A 20,448-nucleotide genomic window follows, 5' to 3' on the forward strand; every position below is an offset into this window, starting at 1 on the left:
ATGTCCACATCAGGATGTTGTGTGACTTGGAAGGTCACCTGAAGTGTTGATTGTATGACCTAGCTGCTCCTGACTTTTTCCATGGTAAAAGCCACAAGGGAGGGAGGTGCTGTCAAAATATCTTGGTGAGTTATTGCTGTACATACTGCCTGTTCAGCTGCTTTAAATATCTTGCATTATTATTTTATCTATGTCCCCTTGTTCTTGACTCCTTAAATACTTCTATCTATTTCATACCATCTTTTCATATTTTAAAAACTTCTTTCATAATCCTCCCATAAATGCATTATTCTAATGAATAATGACTTAATTTTGCATTTTTTTTACACTGGTATTTGCTGTGCTAATCAGCATCCTAATTGAACATGCATTGTGCCCTTTCTAAAGGCCATAGTTAACAGTGTGCTAACTGAGGTCTTATGGAGGTTTTATATAGGTTCAATTATTATCTCTTGGCTTTTTTATTCTATACCTGGATGATAAAATCTAGAATTCAGTTCGTTATTTTTTTAACAGTCTTACCAGTCTTACTCTTTGAACCTAGTACTCCCAAATCTTCCTTCTACACTTCTGCCAGTGCTGAGATGAATTCCAAATTCAGTATAGACATGCTATAAACAATAGCAGATATAATGTGGTTGAATCCACACCTGAATCACTTTCATTCCTGCCTGACCCTAGACATGATTGGGGATCCTGGGCTTCACAGCACTAACATCATACAAGTGACTAGGCAGGCATGTTGCTCAATTGTTTATAACACATTTTAGATGTCTTTGAATCGGGGCCAAAAATTCAAGGCATTCTGTTTATCATCATCCTGAATATAACAAGAATGTTGTAGATCAAGACTGCGAGGTGTGAACAAGAAAACACAGCTGTTGCCGCACAATGTAAATGGAGAAGTTATCATTCTGTAACCAGCAACCGTACTTCTAAGTGCTCCATTGTCCTGGTTGCCAAGCATGTGTTTTTTGAGGCAGGCCTAAATTGAAAACAGAAACTGATAAGGGAAAATCAAAAAAAGAAACATAGAAAGGAAACTGACCCTCCCCATTTCTAAGGAAACAAACAGAACCTGAGATTTGCAAGCCAAAGTTTCTGGGAAGACTGAAACTCGTCAAGGCTATGTAAAGGGACACAGAGCCACGTAGGTTCAGTAATAATAGTTGATGAGTCCAGTAGTGCAGTACAGTAAGCTGAAGAAGACAGAGTCCAGATTGAGAAGCTGAGAATTAGGTGCTGCAGCTGTTTCTGTAACGTCAAGGTAACATTAGTGGATCTCACCATCCAAACGGAGTTGAGGTTGTGCAGACACATGCTATTTGTGGTGAAGACCATGATCATAGAACTTGGATTGGTTGTGTGCTGTTGTCTGCTGAGGATCAGACTATATCTTAGAAGGCGATTAGCTGAAATTCTTTGTAAGGAAAACAAAATTTTGAAGGACTTTGTGACTGAGTTGTTTGACCTATATACTGTGTTGGGCTGCCAAGCCCATTCATTAGATCTGTCTTTGTTATATCTGACATTTAATGTGTACTTTATAATTGACCACAATTTGCCTGTTGATTCATGTTCAACTCGTTTTGATTCAGGATGTTAGAATATTGGAGATAATCTAAGATAATATTTATTATTTACTTAGTGTGAGTCTTGTGTAGCAATTTCTGTTTAAACCATGGAATCTTGTGGCTTTGTCCTTTCAGTACATTTTTGGGATTTCAGATTTTTCTACCGAGATCATAACATCATACCATATTTCCAGCATGCTACACAATTCTTTGACCAAAGGCAAGGTTCCAGAGGATAAAAGCATATTGCTGTGGCTGCTGGAATCTGAAACCAAAAGAGAAAATGCTGGAAAGTCTCAGCCGGTCTGGCAGCATCTGTAAGGAGAGAAAAGAGCTGACATTTCCAAGCTTCCAGAGGACGTCTTTGACCACAGGCGAGGTTCCAGAGGACTGGAGAGTTCACCAGGATGTTGCCTAGGATGGAGCATTTGAGCTATAAGGAGAGACTAGTTGGATTGTTTTCTTTAGAACAGAGGAGGCGAAGGGATGGGGTGGGAGGGGGGTCATGATTGAGATGTGTAAGATTATGAGGGGTATGGACAGGGTGAGTAAGGAGCAGCTGTTCCCCTTGGTTGATGGGTCAATCACAAGGGGGCATAGTTTTAGTGTAAGTGGCAGGAGATTCAGAGGGCATTTGAGAAAAACTTTTTCACTCAGGATGGTGGGAATCTGGAATACACTGCCTGGGAAGGTAATCAAGACCGGAAACTTTACAACCCTTAAAAAATATTTGGATGAGCATTTGAAATATCACAATATTCAAGGATATGGAACAATTGCAGAAAAATGGGATTTGCGTGACTTCAGTGTCGGCGCAGACTCAGTGGGCTGAAGGGCCTTTTCTGCACTGTATGTATGACTCTATAATTCCAAGGCGGGACCTTCATTACCCGTGCTGGGGAGCGAGCTGGAGTTGGGCCAGATGACCTGGAAAGAAGGGCAGAGGTAGCCACAGGGTGCTGAGACAGGCTGTTTAAAAGCACCACTTTGTCCTGGTGACAAAAAAACACAAAGCTTCCTTGATCCCTCGCCCCTCAGTCTCCAAATACTCCCTATTGCTACCTCATGTCTCCCCACCAATCCCTAATATTCCCTCATGTTCCCATCCCAGACAATGACGTTCCATGTCCATTGACCCACTGTACACTTTCTGGAGTCAATGAACGTCACATTGTAAAGTGGGATGTGTAAAAAGAAGTGTTGAGAAAATGTACTCCATTGATAAATCTCTCCTAAGAAAAGAAAGTCTGGACTAATTAAGTGTCAATCATCCAGGCCCTCTGAAGTTTCAAAAGTCACATAGTTATATCAATTTGCTTATGCCAGGAAACACTTGGAAAATGATGGCAGATATTAGAGAGCCTGAACTGTCAATTAAACAATGTTTACACTGGGGAGCAGATGTTCTACCTGCTATTCTAATAGCAGGGTTCAGTCAAACCTTGTTATATATCTTTGGCTGAGAGCACATTGTTTGATTGGTAGCTTAGGCTCTCCGATATCTGCGGTCAATTTCAATGTTTGTTGACATAAGCAAATGTTTACAGGTTTTCTGTGGTTTTTGAAGCTTCTGAAGACTTGGATTTTTGACACTTTCATCATCATTCAGTTCAGACTTTTTTTCCATATGAGAGATTTATCAATGGAGTACTTATTTTTCATTTTTTTTTTAAACATCCCATTCGACAATGTAATAATTGACCCATTGTACGCTTCCTAAAACCATTGGGTGAGGAACTACCAGAGCTTGGCTTAAGGGCATGAAGAGATACAGAGGGTGGGTAGAAGCCTCAAACTTAGCATAGGGAGCCTGATGGGGCTGTGTAGTAATCTGGCATAGGGACTATGAGAAGGATCTCTTTAACTTGCCTTTTAAAAGGCCCCCTCTTGCGACTGGGTTCATGACTCCTCATGCACCATGACTCCATTAAAAACCTGGCCCAACTCCATGAAAATTGCATAGGAGATGCCCATCTCTGCAATGGAGTCATAGAATCCCGACAGTGCAGAAGGAGGCCGTTCGGTGCATCGAGCCTGCACTGACAACAATCCCACACAAACCCTATCCCCGTAACCCCATGTATTTACCCTGTTAATCCCCTGACACTAAGGGACAATTTATCACGGCCAAACCACCTAACCCGCATATCTTTGGACTGTGGGAGGAGACCGGAGCACCCGGAGGAAACCCACGCAGACACGAGGAGAATGTGCAAACGCCACACAGGCAGTGACCTGAGGCTGGAATTGAACCCGGGTCGCTGCTGCTGTGAGGCAACAGTGCTAACCACTGTGCCACTGTGCCACCTGTGGTCATCCTGGTCAGCAGTGCTAAATGCAGACTTCTGACAGAAAGCTGCCCGTATCCTTTAAATGCACTCCCAAAAATATCTCGGCACGACCCATTGTCATTTTCAAAGGCTGCCAATTCAATCCAACTCTTGTGAAAATCAGACTCAGCATGCCACAACACAGATCGCTTTCTCTGAGTAGATAAAAACAGCAGCATTGACCTGCTAGTCAGCACAAAAATTACTTTGTAGCAGAGTCATAGAGGTTTACAGCATGGAAACAGGCCTTTCGGCCCAACGTGTCCATGCCGTCTTTCTTTTTTAAAGCCCCGAAGCTAATCTCAATTGCCCGCATTTGGCCCATATCCCTCTATACCCATTGTACCCATGTAACTATCTAAATGCTTTTTAAAAGACAAAATTGTACCCGCCTCTACTACTACCTCTGGCAGCTTGTTCCAGACACTCCCCACCCTCTGTGTGAAACAATTGCCCCTCTGGACACTTTTGTATCTCTCCCCTCTCACCTTAAACCTATTTTTAGACTCCCCTACCTTTGGGAAAAGATATTGCCTTTCTAGCTGATCTATGCCCCTCATTATTTTATAGACCTCTATACCATCACCCCACAGCCTCCTTTGCTCCAGAGAAAAAAGTCCCAGACTGTCCAGCCTCTCCTTATAACTCAATCCATCAAGTCCTGGTAGCATCCGAGTAAATCTTTTCTGCACTCTTTCGAGTTTAATAATATCCTTTCTATAATAGGGTGACCAGAATTGCACACAGTATTCCAAGTGTGGCCTTACCAAGGTCTTGTACAACTTCAACAAGACATTCCAACTCCTGTATTCAGTGTTCTGACCGATAAAACCAAGCACATTGAATGCCTTCTTCACCACTCTGTCCACCTGTGACTCCACTTTCAAGGAGCTATGAACATGTACCCCTAGATCTCTTTGTTCTGTAACTCTCCCCAACGCCCTACCAACGCTCTACCATTAACTGAGTAAGTCCTGCCCTGGTTCGATCTACCAAAATGCATCACCTCGCATTTGTCTAAATTAAACTCCATCTGCCATCATCAGCCCACTGGCCCAATTGATCAAGATCCTGTTGCAATCAGAGATAACTTTCTTCACTGTCCACTATGCCACCAATCTTGGTGTCACCTGCAAACTTACTAACAATGCCTCCTATATTCTCATCCAAATCATTGCTATAAATGACAAATAACAGTGGATCCAGCACTGATCCCTGAGGCACACCGCTGGTCACAGGCCTCCAGTTTGAAAAACAACCCTCTACAACCACCCTGTATCTATTTAGATACCTCACCCTGGATCCCGTGAGATTTAACTTTATGCAACAACCTACCATGCGGTACCTTGTCAAAGGCCTTGCTAAAGTCCATGTAGACAACATCAACTGCACTGGCCTTATCTACCTTCTCGGTTACCCCTTCAAAAAACTCAATTAAATTTGTGAGACATGATTTTCCACTCATAAAGCCATGCTGACTGTCCCTAATCAGTCCTTGCGTCTCTAAATGCCTGTAGATCCTGTCTCTCAAAATATCTTCCAACAATTTGCCCACCACAGATGTGAGGCTCACTGGCCTGTAGTTCCCAGGCTTTTCCCTGCAGCCCTTTTTAAACAAAGGCACAATATTTGCCACACTCCAATCTTCAGGCACCTCACCCGTGACTATCGATGATTCAAATATCTCGGCTAGGGGTCCCGCAATTTCCTCCCTAGCCTCCCACAATGTCTTGGGATACACTTCATCAGGTCCCGGGGATTTATCTACATTGATGCGCTTTAAGACTTCCAGCACCTCCTTCTCTGTAATATGTACACTCCTCAAGACATCACTATTTATTTCCCCAAGTTCCCTAACATCCATGTTTTTCTCAACAGTAAATACTGAGGAGAAATATTCATTTAGGATCTCACCCATCTCTTGTGGATCCACACATAGATGACGTTGTTGATCCTTAAGAGGCCTTACTCTCTCCCTTGTTACTCTTTTGCCCTTTATGTATTTGTAGAAGCTCTTTGGTTCTCCTTTGCCTTATCTGCCAAAACAATCTCGTGTCCCCTTTTTGCCCCCCTGATTTCTCTCTTAATTTTACTCCTCCTCTTCAAGGGATTCACTTGATCCCAGCTGCCTATGCATGTCATGTGCCTCTTTCTTCTTGACCAGAGCCTCAATATCCCGAGTCACCCAGGGTTCCCGACTTCTGCCAGCCTCGCCTTTCACTCTAAGAAGAGTGTTTACCCTGAACCCTGGTTAACAGACTTTTGAAAGCGTGCCACTTACCAGACATCCCTTTGCCTTCCCACAGACTCCCCCAATTAACTTTTGAAAGTTCCTGCCTGATACCATCAAAATTGGCCTTTCCCCAATTTAGAATTTTAACTTTTGGGCCAGACCTATCATTCTCCATAGCTATCTTAAAACTAATGGAATTATGGTCACTGGTCCCAAAGTGATCCCTCACTAACACTTCTGTCACCTGCCCTTCCTTATTTCCCAAGAGGAGGTCAAGTTTTGCCCCCTCTCTAGTCGGGCCATCCACATACTGAATGAGAAATTTTTCCTGAATACACTCAACAAATTTCTCTCCATCTAACACAATACTTTGGCTGTCCCAGTCAATGTTGGGAAAGTTAAAATCTCTGATTATTACCACCCTATTTTTCTTGGAGCTATCTGTAATCTCCTTACATATTTGCTTCTCAATTTCTCGCTGACTATTTGGGGGCCTATAGTACAACCCTATCAAAGTGATTTCCCCCTTCTTATTTCTCAGTTCTATCCATGTAGACTCAGTGGCCAAACCCTTGGATATATCCCCTCTCAGTACGGCCGTGATGCTTTCCCTCATCAAAAGTGCATCTCCCCCTCCTCTCTTATCTCCTGTTCTATCTTTCCTATAGCATCTGTACCCTGGAACATTGAGCTGCCAGTCCTGTCCCTCCCTTAGCCATGTTTCAGTAATTGCTATAATATCCCAGTCCCATGTACCCATCCATGCCCTGAGTTCATCTGCCTTGCCCGTCAGGCCTCTTGCATTGAAGTAAATGCAGTTTAATCTGCTGGAAAGTGTTGAAATTGAGGGAATACAACAAAACAAATAACCTGCGAAAGTTAAACTACTAAATTTATGGCTGCTATTTATTATGGCAGGCTGCCAATTTAATCCTCTTGTTGATTTAAGATGACAAAATGCTGCTGCCTACAGATTAGCACAGTTTAAATGAAATCAACAACAAAAGTGCGCATCTTCATTGGCACTGGCACTATTTCAACAATTAAAGGAAATATGGCAGCAAGGTCCCACAAACAACTATGTGATAATTACCAGAGAATGCGGAGAACTAACACACTTTTTGAAATAGCACTATAGGGTCCTTACATCCACCTGAAAGTTACTAATTTTCACTATTGATGCCCTCTATATATTCTTAATAATCCCTAATTTTCTTCACAAAGCTAACAGGTGTTAGACATGCACAGTGAATAGTGGGCTAGACTGCTCCTGAATATGTACAAAGTTCAAGCTATGGAATTGAGCTGGGTAAACATTGAAAGGTGCAATGGACATCTGTCCGAATTGTTTCAAACCAAGAAGGAAATACATTTTTTAAGTGTGGAAATGGGGACCATAGTGGTTTGGATCTCAAACAATGATGAGTCAGAGTACAGGAATGAGATAGAGAATCTGGTGAACTGGTGCGGCAACAATAATCTCTCAATGTCAACAAAACAAAGGAGATTGTCATCGACTTCAGGAAGCGTAGAGGAGAACATGCCCCTGTGTACATCAATGGGGACGAAGTGGAAAGGGTCGAGAGCTTCAAGCTTTTAGGTGTCCAGGTCACCAACAACCTGTCTTGGTCGCCCCATGCCGACACTATAGTTAAGAAAGCCCACCAACGTCTCTACTTTCTCAGAAGACTAAGGAAATTTGGCATGTCAGCTATGACTCTCACCAACTTTTACAGATGCACCATAGAAAGTATTCTTTCTGGTTGTATCACAGCTTGGTATGGCTCTTGCTCTGCCCAAGACCGCAAGGAACTACAAAAGGTCATGAATGTAGCCCAATCCATCACGCAAACCAGCTTCCCATCCATTGACTCTGTCTACACTTCCCGCTGCATCGGCAAAGCAGCCAGCATAATCAAGGACTCCACGCACCCTGGACATTCTCCTTTCCACCTCCTTCTGTCAGGAAAAAGATACAAAACTCTGAGGTCACGTACCAACCGACTCAAGAACAGCTTCTTCCCGGCTGCTGTCAGACTTTTGAATGGACTTGCCTTGCATTAAGTTGATCTTTCTCTACACCCTAGCTATGACTGTAACACTACATTCAGCATTCTCTCGTTTCCTTCTCTATGAACGGTATGCTTTGTCTGTATAGCGCTTTGTCAGTATAGCATTCTCTTGTTTCCTTTCCTATGAACAGTGTGCTTTGTCTGTATAGCGCGCAAGAAACAATACTTTTCACAATGTTAATACATGTGATAATAATAAATCAAATCAAAGAAATACATCATTTGCATTCTTTTACCAATTCTCACATCCACAGGATGTTCCAAAGTGACAAATGCCAGAATATGCCTGCCTTTTATACCCTCCCAAATGCTGAGTAAGTCACCTGACTACCTGTCAAATACAGTTCCATTCATGGCTTTTTAAATGTGGAAATTAGGACTGTCCGGAACCACATAGGGGATTAACACATCAACACAGGGGCATGGCTAAGGTATTAAATGAATACTTTACATCCGTCTTTACCAAGGAAGAAGATGCTGCTCAGATAATGATGAAAGAGGAGGTAGTTGAGAATTAAAATGTTTAAAATTGATAGGAGGTATTTCTGTTCATAAAGTTGGTGAGGACCCAGGACTGGATGAGGTGCAATCAAGGATCCTGAGCAAATTGTGAGTGGAAATTGTGGACGCACCGGCCATAATTTTCCAGTCTTCCTCAGACACTGGTGGTGCTAGTGGACTGGAGAATTGCAACGTTACATGCTGTTCAAAAAGGGTGTTAAGATAAGCCCAGCATTAGAGGCCAGTCAGTTTAATTTCAGTCATAAGGAAGTTTTTAGAAATGATAATTTGGGACAAAATTAATAGTCACTTGGGAAAATGTGGGTTGATTAAGGAAAGCCAAATTGTGTTTAACTTGTTTGAGTTTTTGAAATGAAATGCCTTCGTCATGTAATTGGACCTCTAGAAGACATTTGGTAAAGTGCTGCATGGCAGACTTGTGGGTTGGAATTTTCCTGCTGTTTACGCTGGTGGCATTCTCTGCTTCCATTGCAGTGAACAGATTTGGCTGAGCACCAAATTCTCCATCCTTGCTTATAGCGGCAGCGGGGTGTGAATGGCTGGAAAATTCCAGCCGTGATCAAGGACAGTAGCAACATAGTTACAAAATTTGCTAAGTGACAGGAAACATAGAGTAGGGGTGGATGTTTTTTTTTCCTGAAGGAAAGTTTTTAGAGTGGAATTTCCTAGAGATTGGTGTTAAGACTTTCGCACTTCTTGATTGAAATTAATGACCTAGACCTTGATATCCAGGGCACAATTTCAAAATTTATAGATGATACAAAACTTGGAAGTATTCTGTACCATGAGAACGATAGTGTGGAACCTCAAAAGGGCACAGGCAAGTTGGTGGAATAGGTGGTAAAAAGGCAGGTGAAATTTAAAATAGATAAGGGTGAAGTATTTCTTTTTGGTAGGAAGAATGCAGAGAGACATTATAAAATTATAAGTATAATTCTTAAAGGGGAAAGGAGCAGAAAGACTTGGGTGTACATGTGTCCAAATAATTGAAGGTGGCAGGACAGGTTAAGAAATGGTTAATAAAGCATACTGTATCCTGGGTTTTATCAATAGGAACATAGAATACAAAAGCAAGGAAATTATGTTGAACCTATATGAAACACTGGTTCAACCTCAGTTGCAGTATTGTTTCCAGTACTGGGTGTCACACTTAAGGAAGGATGGGAAAACATTAGAGAGGAGTGCAGGAAAAATTCAGAGGGATGAAGGACTTCAGTTACATTGATAGATTGGAGAAGTTGGGATTGTTCTTCTTGGAAAAGCCATGGTTGAGAGGCGATTTGATAGAGATATTGAAAATCACGAGAGTCTTAGTAAGAGTGAACAGGGAGAAACAATTCCGATTGTTGGAAGGATTGAGAATCAGAGGGCCAGATTTAAGATAATTGGCAAAAGAATCAAGGGTGACATGAGAGGGAAATTTTTCATATTCGAGTGGTTTGAATCTGGAATGCATTGTCCGAGAGTGCGGTGGAGGCAAGGTCAAAAATAAATTGGAATCTAAAAATTAAGACTGTGTAGAGCTACAGGGGGGTGGCACTCGGTGAATTGCTCCTTCTGAGGGGCAGCAAAGATATAACAGGCCAAATGGCTCCCTCTGTGCTGTAACCAGCTTATTCTTTTCCTAACCCTTTTAGCTTTGTCTTTCTCCTTTTCCCTACTCCATGTTTAACCTATAGTAACCTACTATGAAATTACTTGACTTGTGCCATGCGTAGCATTATTGGTCATCTATTTAGCTTTTCTATTTACTTGAGGCCTGTGTGAACTTGTATGCAAGTGGGTGAAGTGTAGCCTCTTGATTTATCATGGTGCAGATGACCAAATTATTTAAAACAAAACATATTTATTGTACAATATCTTTTCATTCAAGAAGACTGATCCACTCTGGTAGTCAGTACGAACAGTATTAATGCATATTGTGATGCGCAATGTTATGAATGTTCACTGTTTTAGTTCTTTCTCAAATTTAAGACAAGTCAAGTTGCCAAGTAGCTGCTACATTTATACTTCTGATGTGGGCTGATTGATAACAAAACTTTCAGGGAAGAAGTCTATAGATTACTTGGAGCAGCCTTTGATTCACAGCTTATAACAGTTCAATATGTTGCTGGGCTAGTAATCTAGAGGTCTGAGGTGGAATCATCTTTTCGCACCAAGGGTTCTCACCAACATCTCCCCACCTCACAAACAACGATCCCTGGAGTGCTGCCACGTCCCTATCTGTTGATTGCGATCACTTTCTATGCCCCAGCACAGACAACGAGTGGCCCCATGGTTCATCGATGCCTCACTGTTGATTCACCTCCAGGTAATCTGTGAATGGTGGGAGGTCCTGTTTCCCAATGATGGCCATGATGTGGAGGTGCCGGCGTTGGACTAGGGTAAACACAGTAAGAAGTTTAACAACACCAGGTTAAAGTCCAACAGGTTTATTTGGTAGCAAAAGCCACACAAGCTCCGAAAGCTTGTGTGGCTTTTGCTACCAAATAAACCTGTTGGACTTTAACCTGGTGTTGTTAAACTTCCCAATGATGGCAGCAGGGGGCTCTCTTTGCCAGAGGTGTCATAGAGTCATAGAGGTTTACAGCATGGAAACAGGCCCTTCGGCCCAACTTGTCCATGTCGCCCTTTTTTTCTTAAAACCCCTCAGCTAATCCTAATTGCCCACATTTGTCCCATATCTCTCTATACCCATCGTACCCATGTAACTATCTAAATGCTTTTTAAAAGACAAAATTGTACCCGCCTCTACTACTACCTCTGGCAGCTTGTTCCAGACACTCACCACCCTCTGTGTGAAAAAATTGCCCCTCTGGACACTTTTGTATCTCTCCCCTCTCACCTCACACCTATGCCCTCTAGTTTTAGACTCCCCTACCTTAGGTGGTGGCAGAGATTAGCAGGGGTCCAAAAATGAGACTGGTTCAGTGCTGTACAAGGATGAAAAACCTCCTGTAAGGGTAAGTAGCACAGTGTAGTCATGACTCGACATGCACATCAATGTGATTGTCTCTCAAAGTGCATTCTGAAGTTCCCTAGCAAATCATTCGGTTGCATGAGAAATGGGTAACAGCATTCACATCCTAGAGCCATTCCTTTTTTTAAAAAAGGAATAATACTAACACTGAACTTTGCAAGCTTGAGTACTACCTGGTTGGTGTTTCAGAAGAGGACTTTGGTCATTGGTGTTTTCTGTAGAGCTGTTTACTGATTAGCTGCCTTCACCTGCAGGGTTCCCGAGTGAAATGACGAGTCTCTGTGGGATGGGAAACTAATATTAGATTTAAATTGTAGGAACTTTTCAAGAAGAAGTAATGGTCTGATGTGCTTGTGCTGTGTGCACTGTTTACATTGTGGGAGGATTACATGGTAGTGAGCAACAGCAAAACAACTATGTAACTCTTGCGTAAGAGCTTTTGCCTAAAGGTTACAAATCACAACTACCTTTCTGATTGTGAGTTCTGTCGCACATTGGGAAGAGAAATGTGGCTTAAAAGTTCTCAAGATTCATTTGAGATGTGTCCAAGTAAATGACTTCTGGAAAAGCATCCTGAGCTTACTTTCAGCATCATAGAAACCCTACAGTACAGAAAGAGGCCAATCGGCCCATCGAGTCTGCACCGACCACAATCCCACCCAGGCCCTACCCCCATATCCCTACATATTTATCCACTAATCCCTCTGACCTACACATCTCAGGACACTAAGGGCAATTTTTTTTTTAGCATGGCCTATCAACCTAACCCACACATCTTTGGACTGTGGAAGGAAACCGGAGCACCCGGAGGAAACCCACGCAGACACGAGGAGAATGTGCAAACTCCACACAGACATGACCCAAGCCGGGAATCGAACCCAGGTCCCTGGAGCTGTGAAGCAGCAATGCTAACCACTGTGCTACCGTGCCGCCCCATCTGAACTACAGCAGTCTAAGAAGAAGGCTGACCACTGTTGCGTCCACCTTCTCTGGAGGACATGGGATCCACAATAAATGCAGCGTAAACAGCAACATTCTGAGAACGAACAAATTTTGATTAAAAAAATAAATTCTCTATTTGAAGCAAAATGCATCTTTAGAAATTGAGAGATATTGCGGCCTCAATTCTCACAGTAGAATTCTAATTTCCCATTGGCAGGTTCAATGGGAGGGATTTTGGCGGGAGTGCAAATAATCGGTTTCACACCAGTGTGAATTCCCCATGGTACCTTGCACTAGTGCCTGTCATGGCAGATCGGGAAATTTTCCGGAGGCTGGTGTGAAACTGATCTGCATCCTGCTAATGGGATACAGCTGAAAGCCCAACTGGAATCATCCACCCATGCCCCATTCTACGTGATGCAGCGGGAAAACACGTCAGTCCAAAATGCATCTGGAATAACGCAGGGTACAGATGAACAATGCCTGCGCCTGACTCCTAAGTTCAGAATGGAGGCTGCTACCAACCCTGAACCCGGAACACTACAGATGTGGGTGGTGGCAACATTTACAGGTTGATCTTCCAAATTCATAGTCATCGAGGAGGTCCATCTATAGCCTCAATGTTCCTGAAGATCCATGAGGCGGGATTTTATGGCCTCGCTCATCCCGAAACTATAAAATTCTGCCCGAGGTAAATGGACCTTCCTATGCCCTGACCCTCATCCGCTCCGATTCCCGTGGCGGACGGGCCAGTAAATTCCAGCCATTGTCTTTTTCAGGACATCAATCTTTCTTCCATAGTGGTCAGTGATATTGGGCGCCTTTTCAATGTGGCATCTGGATACGATGGCAGACTACCTGCCATCAGGTCTGCCACACCATGGAATACGCCACAAAACTCCTGGTTACATAATTGCTGAGGTGGTGGCCAGAAGATATGGAGTGGTTTCCTGCGAACTATCGCAGCGGGAAACACCCCACATCCCCACTACCTTCAGGAGACTTCGTCACCATAAGACATCGGAGCTGAATTAGGCCACTTAGCCCATCGAGTCTGTTCCGCCATTCAATCATGGCTGATATTTTTCTCATTCCCATTCTCCTGCCTTTTCCCCATAACTCCTGATCCCCTTATTAAGCAAGAACCTATCTGTCTCTGTCTTAAAGACACTCAATGACCTGGCCTCCACAGCCTTCTGCGGCAAAGTGTTCCACAGATTCAACACTCTCTGGCTGAAGAAATTCCTCCTCATCTCTGTTTTCAAGGATCGTCCCTTTCGCCTGAGGTTGTGCCCTCTGATTCTAGTTTTTCCTACTAGTGGAAACATCCTCTCCACGTCCACTCTATCCAGACCTCGCAGTATCCTGTAAGTTTCAATAAGATCCCCCCTCATCCTTCTAAAATCCCACAAGTACAGACCCAGAGTTCTCGACCGTTCCTCATAAGACAAGCTCTTCATTCCAGGGATCATTCTTGTGAACCTCCTCTGGACCCTTTCCAAGGCCAGCACATCCTTCCTTAGATATGGGGCCCAAAACTGCTCACAATATTCCAAATGGAGGCTGACCAGAGCCTTATACAGCCTCAGAAGTACATCCCTGTTCTTATATTCTAGCCCTCTCGACATGAATGCTAACATTGCATTGGCCTTCCTAACTGCTGACTGAACCTGCACATTAACCTTAAGAGAATCTTGAACAAAGACTCCCAAGTCCCTTTGTGTTTCTGATTTCCTAAGCATTTCCCCATTTAGAAAATAGTCTATGACTTCATTCCTCCTTCCAAAGTGCATAACCTCTCACTTTTTTCCATGTTGTATTCCATCTGCCACTTCTTTGCCCACTCTCCTAACCTGTCCAAATCCTTCCGCAGCCCCCTGCTTCCTCAATACTACCTGTCCCTCTACATAACTTTGTATCATCTGCAAACTTAGCAACAGTGCCTTCAGTTCCTTCTTCCAAATCGTTAATATACATTGTGAAAAGTTGTGGTCCCAGCACTGACCCCTGAGGCACACTACTAATCACTGGCTACCATCCTGAAAAAGACCCTTTTATCTCCAGTCTCTGCCTTCTGCCAGTCAGTCAATCCTCGATCCATGTCAGACTCTTACTCTTTACACCATGGGCTCTTAGCTTATTTAACAGTCTCCTATGTGGCAACTTGTCAAAGGCCTTTTGGAAATCTAAATAAATCATGTCCACTGGTTCTCCTTTATCTAACTTCCTTGCTACCTCCTCAAAGAATTCTAACAGATTTGTCAGACATGGCTGCCTCTTGATGAAGCCGTGCTGACTCAGTGCTATTTTATCATGCACTTCCAAGTACTCCGCGATCGCATCTTTAATACTTTAAACTCTTGCCAATGACCGAAGTCAGGCTAACTGGCCTGGTGGCACAATGGTTAGCACTGTTGCCTCACAATGGCAGGGACCTGGGTTTGATTCCCGGCTTGGGTCACTGTCTGTGTGGAGCAAAGAAGAACAAAGAAAATTACAGCACAGGAACAGGCCCTTCGGCCCTCCAAGCCTGCACCGATCAGGCTGCCTGACTTAACTAAAACCCCCTCCCCAAAGAACAAAGAAAAAAGTTTGCACATTCTCCCCGTGTCTGAGTGGGTTTTCTCCGGTTTCGTCCCACAGTCCAAAGATGTGCGAGTTAGGTAGATTAGCCAAGCTAAATTGCCCCTTAGTCTCAGGGGGACCAGCTAGAGTAAATGCATGGGGTTATGGGGCTAGGGCTTGGGTGGGATTGTGGTCGGTGCAGACTCGATGGGCCAAATATAATCTTTCCCTCAATGTCAACAAAATGAAGGAGATTGTCATCAACTTCAGGGAGCATAAAGGAGAACATACCCCTGTCTACATCAATGGGGACGAAGTAGAAAGGGTAGAGAGCTTCAAGTTTTTAGGTGTCCAGATCACCAACAACCTGTCCTGGTCCCCCCATGCTGACAATATAGTTAAGAAAGCCCACCAACGCCTCTACTTTCTCAGAAGACTAAGGAAATTTGGCATGTCAGCTACAACTCTCTCCAACCTTTACAGATGCACCATAGAAAGCATTCTTTCTGGTTGTATCACAGCTTGGTATGGCTCCTGCTCTGCCCAAGACCGCAAAGAACTACAAAACATCATGAATGTAGCCCAATCCATCACACAAACCAGCCTCCCATCCATTGACTCTGTCTACACTTTCCGCTGTCTCGACAAAGCAGCCAGCATAATTAAGGACCCACGCACCCTGGACATTCTCTCTTCCACCTTCTTCCTTCGGGAAAAAGATACAAAAATCTGAGGTCACGTACCAACCGACAAAAGAACAGCTTCTTCCCTGCTGCTGTCTGACTTTTGAATGGACTTACCTTGCATTAAATTGATCTTTCTCTACACCCTAGCTATGACTGTAACACTACATTTTGCACTCTCTCGTTTCCTTCTCTATAAACGGTATGTTTTGTCTGTATAGCATGCAAGAAACAATACTTTTCACTGTATGTTAATATGTTAATACATGTGACAATAATAAATCAAATCAAAATGCCCCCCCCCCGCACTGTCTATGATTCTATTTCCCGTCTGCTGCCTCTCTCCCTTCTTAAACAGTGTTGTTACATTAGCTACTTTCCAGTCCTCTGGGACCCTCCCTGCCTCCAGTGATTCTGGAAAGATCACCACCAATGCTTCCACAATTTCCTCAGCAACCCCTTTTAGAACCCTGGGGTGTAGTCCATCCGGTCCAGGTGATTTATCCATCTTCAGACCTTTCAGTTTCCCCAGAACCTTCTCCTTAGTGATGGCCACTACACTCACCTGTGCCCCCGATTCTCCTGGAGCTCTGGCACTGGTGTCTTCCACCGTGAAAACTGATGCAAAGTAACTATTCAGTTCCTCTGCCATTTCTTTGTTTCCTATGATTACTTCTCCAGCCTCATTTTCCAGTGGTCCAATGTCTATTTTTGCCTTTCTCTTACCTTTTATATTTTGAAAAAAACTCTTCCTATCTTTGTTTATATTACTAGCTAGCTTGCACTCGCATTTCATCTTCTTCCCTCTTATTGCTTTTTTAATTGTCCTCTGCTCGCTTTAAAGGCTTCCCAATCCTCTGGTTTCCCACTAACCCTCGCCAATTTGTATGTCCCCAGTTAGAAGAATTTCAACTGTATTAAATAACATATTGTTTTTGTTTGTTTTTGTTGCACGTAATATATGCTGGAGGTTTGGATCATTACAGAATGTGTTCATAACTTGGCATCTGTATTTTTTATAGAATTGCAACTTTTAATTGAGTCACAAACCAAGAGTTACAGCTTAATCATTTTTGATTTCATGACAATGCATTGCATTTTGTGAGCCAAGGTATACCCTTACCGAATTAACACCATAATAGATACATACAATTTTACAAACATTAGCTCGAAGAATATCTGGCCATGAAAAACATGTATTTGGGGATATGACTCCCACATCTCCCAACATTTAAAAATGTTTTAGTTGAAGTGCCTTTTTGTGATTGACTCTCAATCTTGTTCTCAACTAATAGTTCTCGCACTCTTTCCCGTATTTTGAAGTTTCACTTTATTTAACATCTAACAAAGGTTGGTGCAGGTCATGTTATTTATTCACTGATTCTGTATACAATGTGAAATGCACAGTGCTATGTTTTCTCCTTCAGCATCCAAGTGGAAAATTGGCCATTGTACTTTTTGAAATAGAAACTCATTTAGTGCATGAGAAAACGAATAACAAATTGCTCCAAGCTCTTAATAGCTTAATGCTACCTTTTTGGTTGAAAAGCAACTCCATTTCAAGCCATTGTATAAAAGTCAAAGCCCTATTTTTTTTAATTCATTCATGGGATATGAGCATCGCTGGCTGGCCAGCACTTATTGCCCATCCCTAGTTGCCCTTGAGAAAGTAATGGTGAGCTGCCTCTTGAAACGATGCAGTCCGCAAACTGTGGGTTGACCCACAATGCTGTTAGGAAGGGAATTACAGGAATTTGACCCAGCGACTGTGAAGGAACGATGATTATATTTCCAAGTTAGGGTGGTGAGTGGTTTGGAGGGGAACTTGCAGATAGTGGTGTTCCCATGTATCTGCTGCCCTTGTCCTTCTAGATGGAAGTGGTCATGGATTTGGAAGGTGCTGCCTAAGGATCTTTGGTGACGTCTATAATTTATAAACAGTGGCAGAAACAGATTTAAAAGTAGGTGCCAAAAAGCAGAGATAGTTGCGATATTGAACCTTGAGGAAGGAAAGGGTAATCCAGATAAAATGCAGACTGAGTTGGTTAGAATTCAGTTACAAATGAATTAACTTGAACATTAAATAGAACTTTCCTGCTCTGGAGATGAAAATATGGGCGTGTGGGCAGAGCTGATGGGCTTGGGCCTTTGCAGGCAGGAAATGGCCCGACATAAAAATCCAGCCCGTTGTCTCAGCTATGAATTAACAGATAGGAAGCTTGTATTTGTTTCAGTCTTACTTCAAGTAAATTCTCCTGTCTCATACAGGGGGACTGGGCAGCACGGTAGCACAGTGGTTAGCACTGCTGCTTCACAGCTCCAAGGACCTGGGTTCGAATCCTGGCTCGGGTCACTGTCTGTGTGGAGTTTGCACATTCTCCCTGTGTCTGCGTGGGTTTCCTCCGGGTGCTCCGGTTTCCTCCCACAGTCCAAAGATGTGCAGGCTAGTTTGATTGGCCATTCTAAATTGCCCCTTAGTGTCCCGGGGTGCATAGGTTAGCGGGATTAGTGGGTAAATATATGGGGATAGGGCCTGGATGGTGCAGGCCGAATGGCCTCTTTCTGCACTGTAGGATTCTATGACTGTGTTGGTTTATGATTTGCAATGTTACCAGTTTTAAAGTCTCTTTTTCTCAAAGTATGCTTGTTGTTTATCATTTTCTATAACTCTTGTGCTTGCAGTAAGAGGATCTATTGTGTTACGAAACGTCAATGATATTATGTGCTAGAGTGGTTCCAACCTGAAACACTGGTTTTGTATGGTGTATTGTTTTTTGGATATTAGCAAGAAACGTTTGTGGAAACAGTGAGAACTCTGACCTCTCTTTCTTCAAGCCACAAATAGCAGTATTTATTAAAGCAGAAGAAAGATAATAAAACACTACAAAGAACAATCTTCTACTGCGGCATAATAACAGTAAGCACTTTACCCTCAAAGTCTCAACTCTGAGACTGAAAACCCAAAAGTATCTGTTTTCTCTATAATCCTAAACTTTGCTGAGACCCCGTTTCCCAAACGATAACCATAAACCCATAGCCAGTGATTACCACACCGTTCAACTTATGTGACCAGGACTTGGGAATGGTCTTCGATTCAGTGAAAGAAACAATATATTGCACAAACTGGCTTTAGCTAAGGTGTTTCCTAAAGATGGTTGCCTCTCTCCCCTGCTCTGCTGCAGCCTTCAGCCCCTAATCTCTGGCTGAACTGGTTCCTGGAGATGGCTGCCTCTCTCTTGCTGATACTTCTTCAACACCTCTTCTGTGTCTAAGCTGCTTCCTGTCTCACAACACACTATTAATTCTATAAGATGCAAAGAACACCCTGTTCCCTATTCTTCCCTTTCTCTTAGTTGCTGTCCGGACTTGCAGTTTGATTTTACTTGTGCAAAAATAAATTCATTTTAATAGCATCCTACAATTTTGTGACAAATGTCATAGCTGTCTTTAAGAACAGGTTTGTAACTTAGCTCTCGGCAACATATTGGAGAGATGGAAAGGGGCAGATAACTCAAATTAAGTTGCAAAACATTATGTTTGTCTTTTTTGAATGTTGATATGACAATTCTCTGATGGATTTTTGATCTATGTCAATTCAAATGCAATAATCTAAACAGATGTTTTTACTGTTTTTAAACACAAGTCAAAATTAAAATAAAGCAGTGCCAATTGCATCAGTTTTTCTCTCTCAATCACTGCATGATGTATGCAGTTAGCCTTTTTTCTCTCTTTTTTCATACCACTTATAGTACTTTCAGGGAGGGGATAAATTTAGCCATTGCTCTGTGACTTAACCTAATTTGTGAAGTGCAGTAATTTACAGTTTAAATTCAAATATAAAACTGACAATAGAATCATCTGAAAACGTATGTAATGTTTTTCCTCCACAGATAAATTGTGAATTATAATCTTCAAGTTATCAGTTTCGTTAGCTTAACCAGCCACTAGAGGGATATTATTATACTTTCTTTGTTTTATAGGACCAATTTGAAGATGCCTATGAAAACATCCCAGTGTAAGTATAGTCGAATGTTACTGTACCCTTCAGCTGTGCAAGGTTTTGCATACATGAGGAGGCAAAAACATACATGGTTAATTTAAAGCTGCTTCATCATTATTTGTAATCATTTTTCACATTTAGTTCATATCATTTGTAGATATTCCCAAGTATTAAAAGGGAACTGTCAGTGCATTGACAAGGGAGATTAACATAGAATGGCTGTGTATTGTGTGCATGTTAGATATTTTTGATGTGCTGTGTAGTTGTCGATACTGTTTTAGCAATGGCAAGGATGTCAGCTACATATTTGTGTTTGGAATGGCTGAACATCTATGGTATTTCATCAAACTTTTGTGCTCTCCTAAAGGGCTCCTGACCTCTCCAAAGACCTAAGGCTGGCTTTACAATTTTTGCACAAAGTTGGAAGGGACACTAGGCAGGTTGTGGAAATGCCAAGAAAGAAATTTACTTTTGCTTGTGGTCAGCAGCACTTTTAAATGTGCTGAAATGCCCATGTGCGAAATCCATCCTGCACCTGTTTCCCACA

The 20,448-nt window shown here is 42.6% G+C and overlaps 1 protein-coding gene across 2 annotated transcripts in view; it reads left to right on the forward strand.

The window, feature by feature from the left end:
- ttc39b (tetratricopeptide repeat domain 39B) overlaps positions 1-20,448 on the forward strand; it is a 209,936-nt gene that overhangs the window by 31,526 nt on the left and 157,962 nt on the right. For both annotated transcript variants that reach the window (XM_078214156.1, XM_078214157.1), the window contains exon 2: positions 19,882-19,916. In XM_078214156.1, the coding sequence (XP_078070282.1) occupies positions 19,882-19,916 (35 nt within the window). The remainder of the gene's footprint in view (positions 1-19,881; positions 19,917-20,448) is intronic.

Source organism: Mustelus asterias, chromosome 6 (assembly GCF_964213995.1).
Source record: "Mustelus asterias chromosome 6, sMusAst1.hap1.1, whole genome shotgun sequence".
In the NCBI taxonomy this organism is placed as follows: Eukaryota; Metazoa; Chordata; class Chondrichthyes; order Carcharhiniformes; family Triakidae; genus Mustelus; species Mustelus asterias.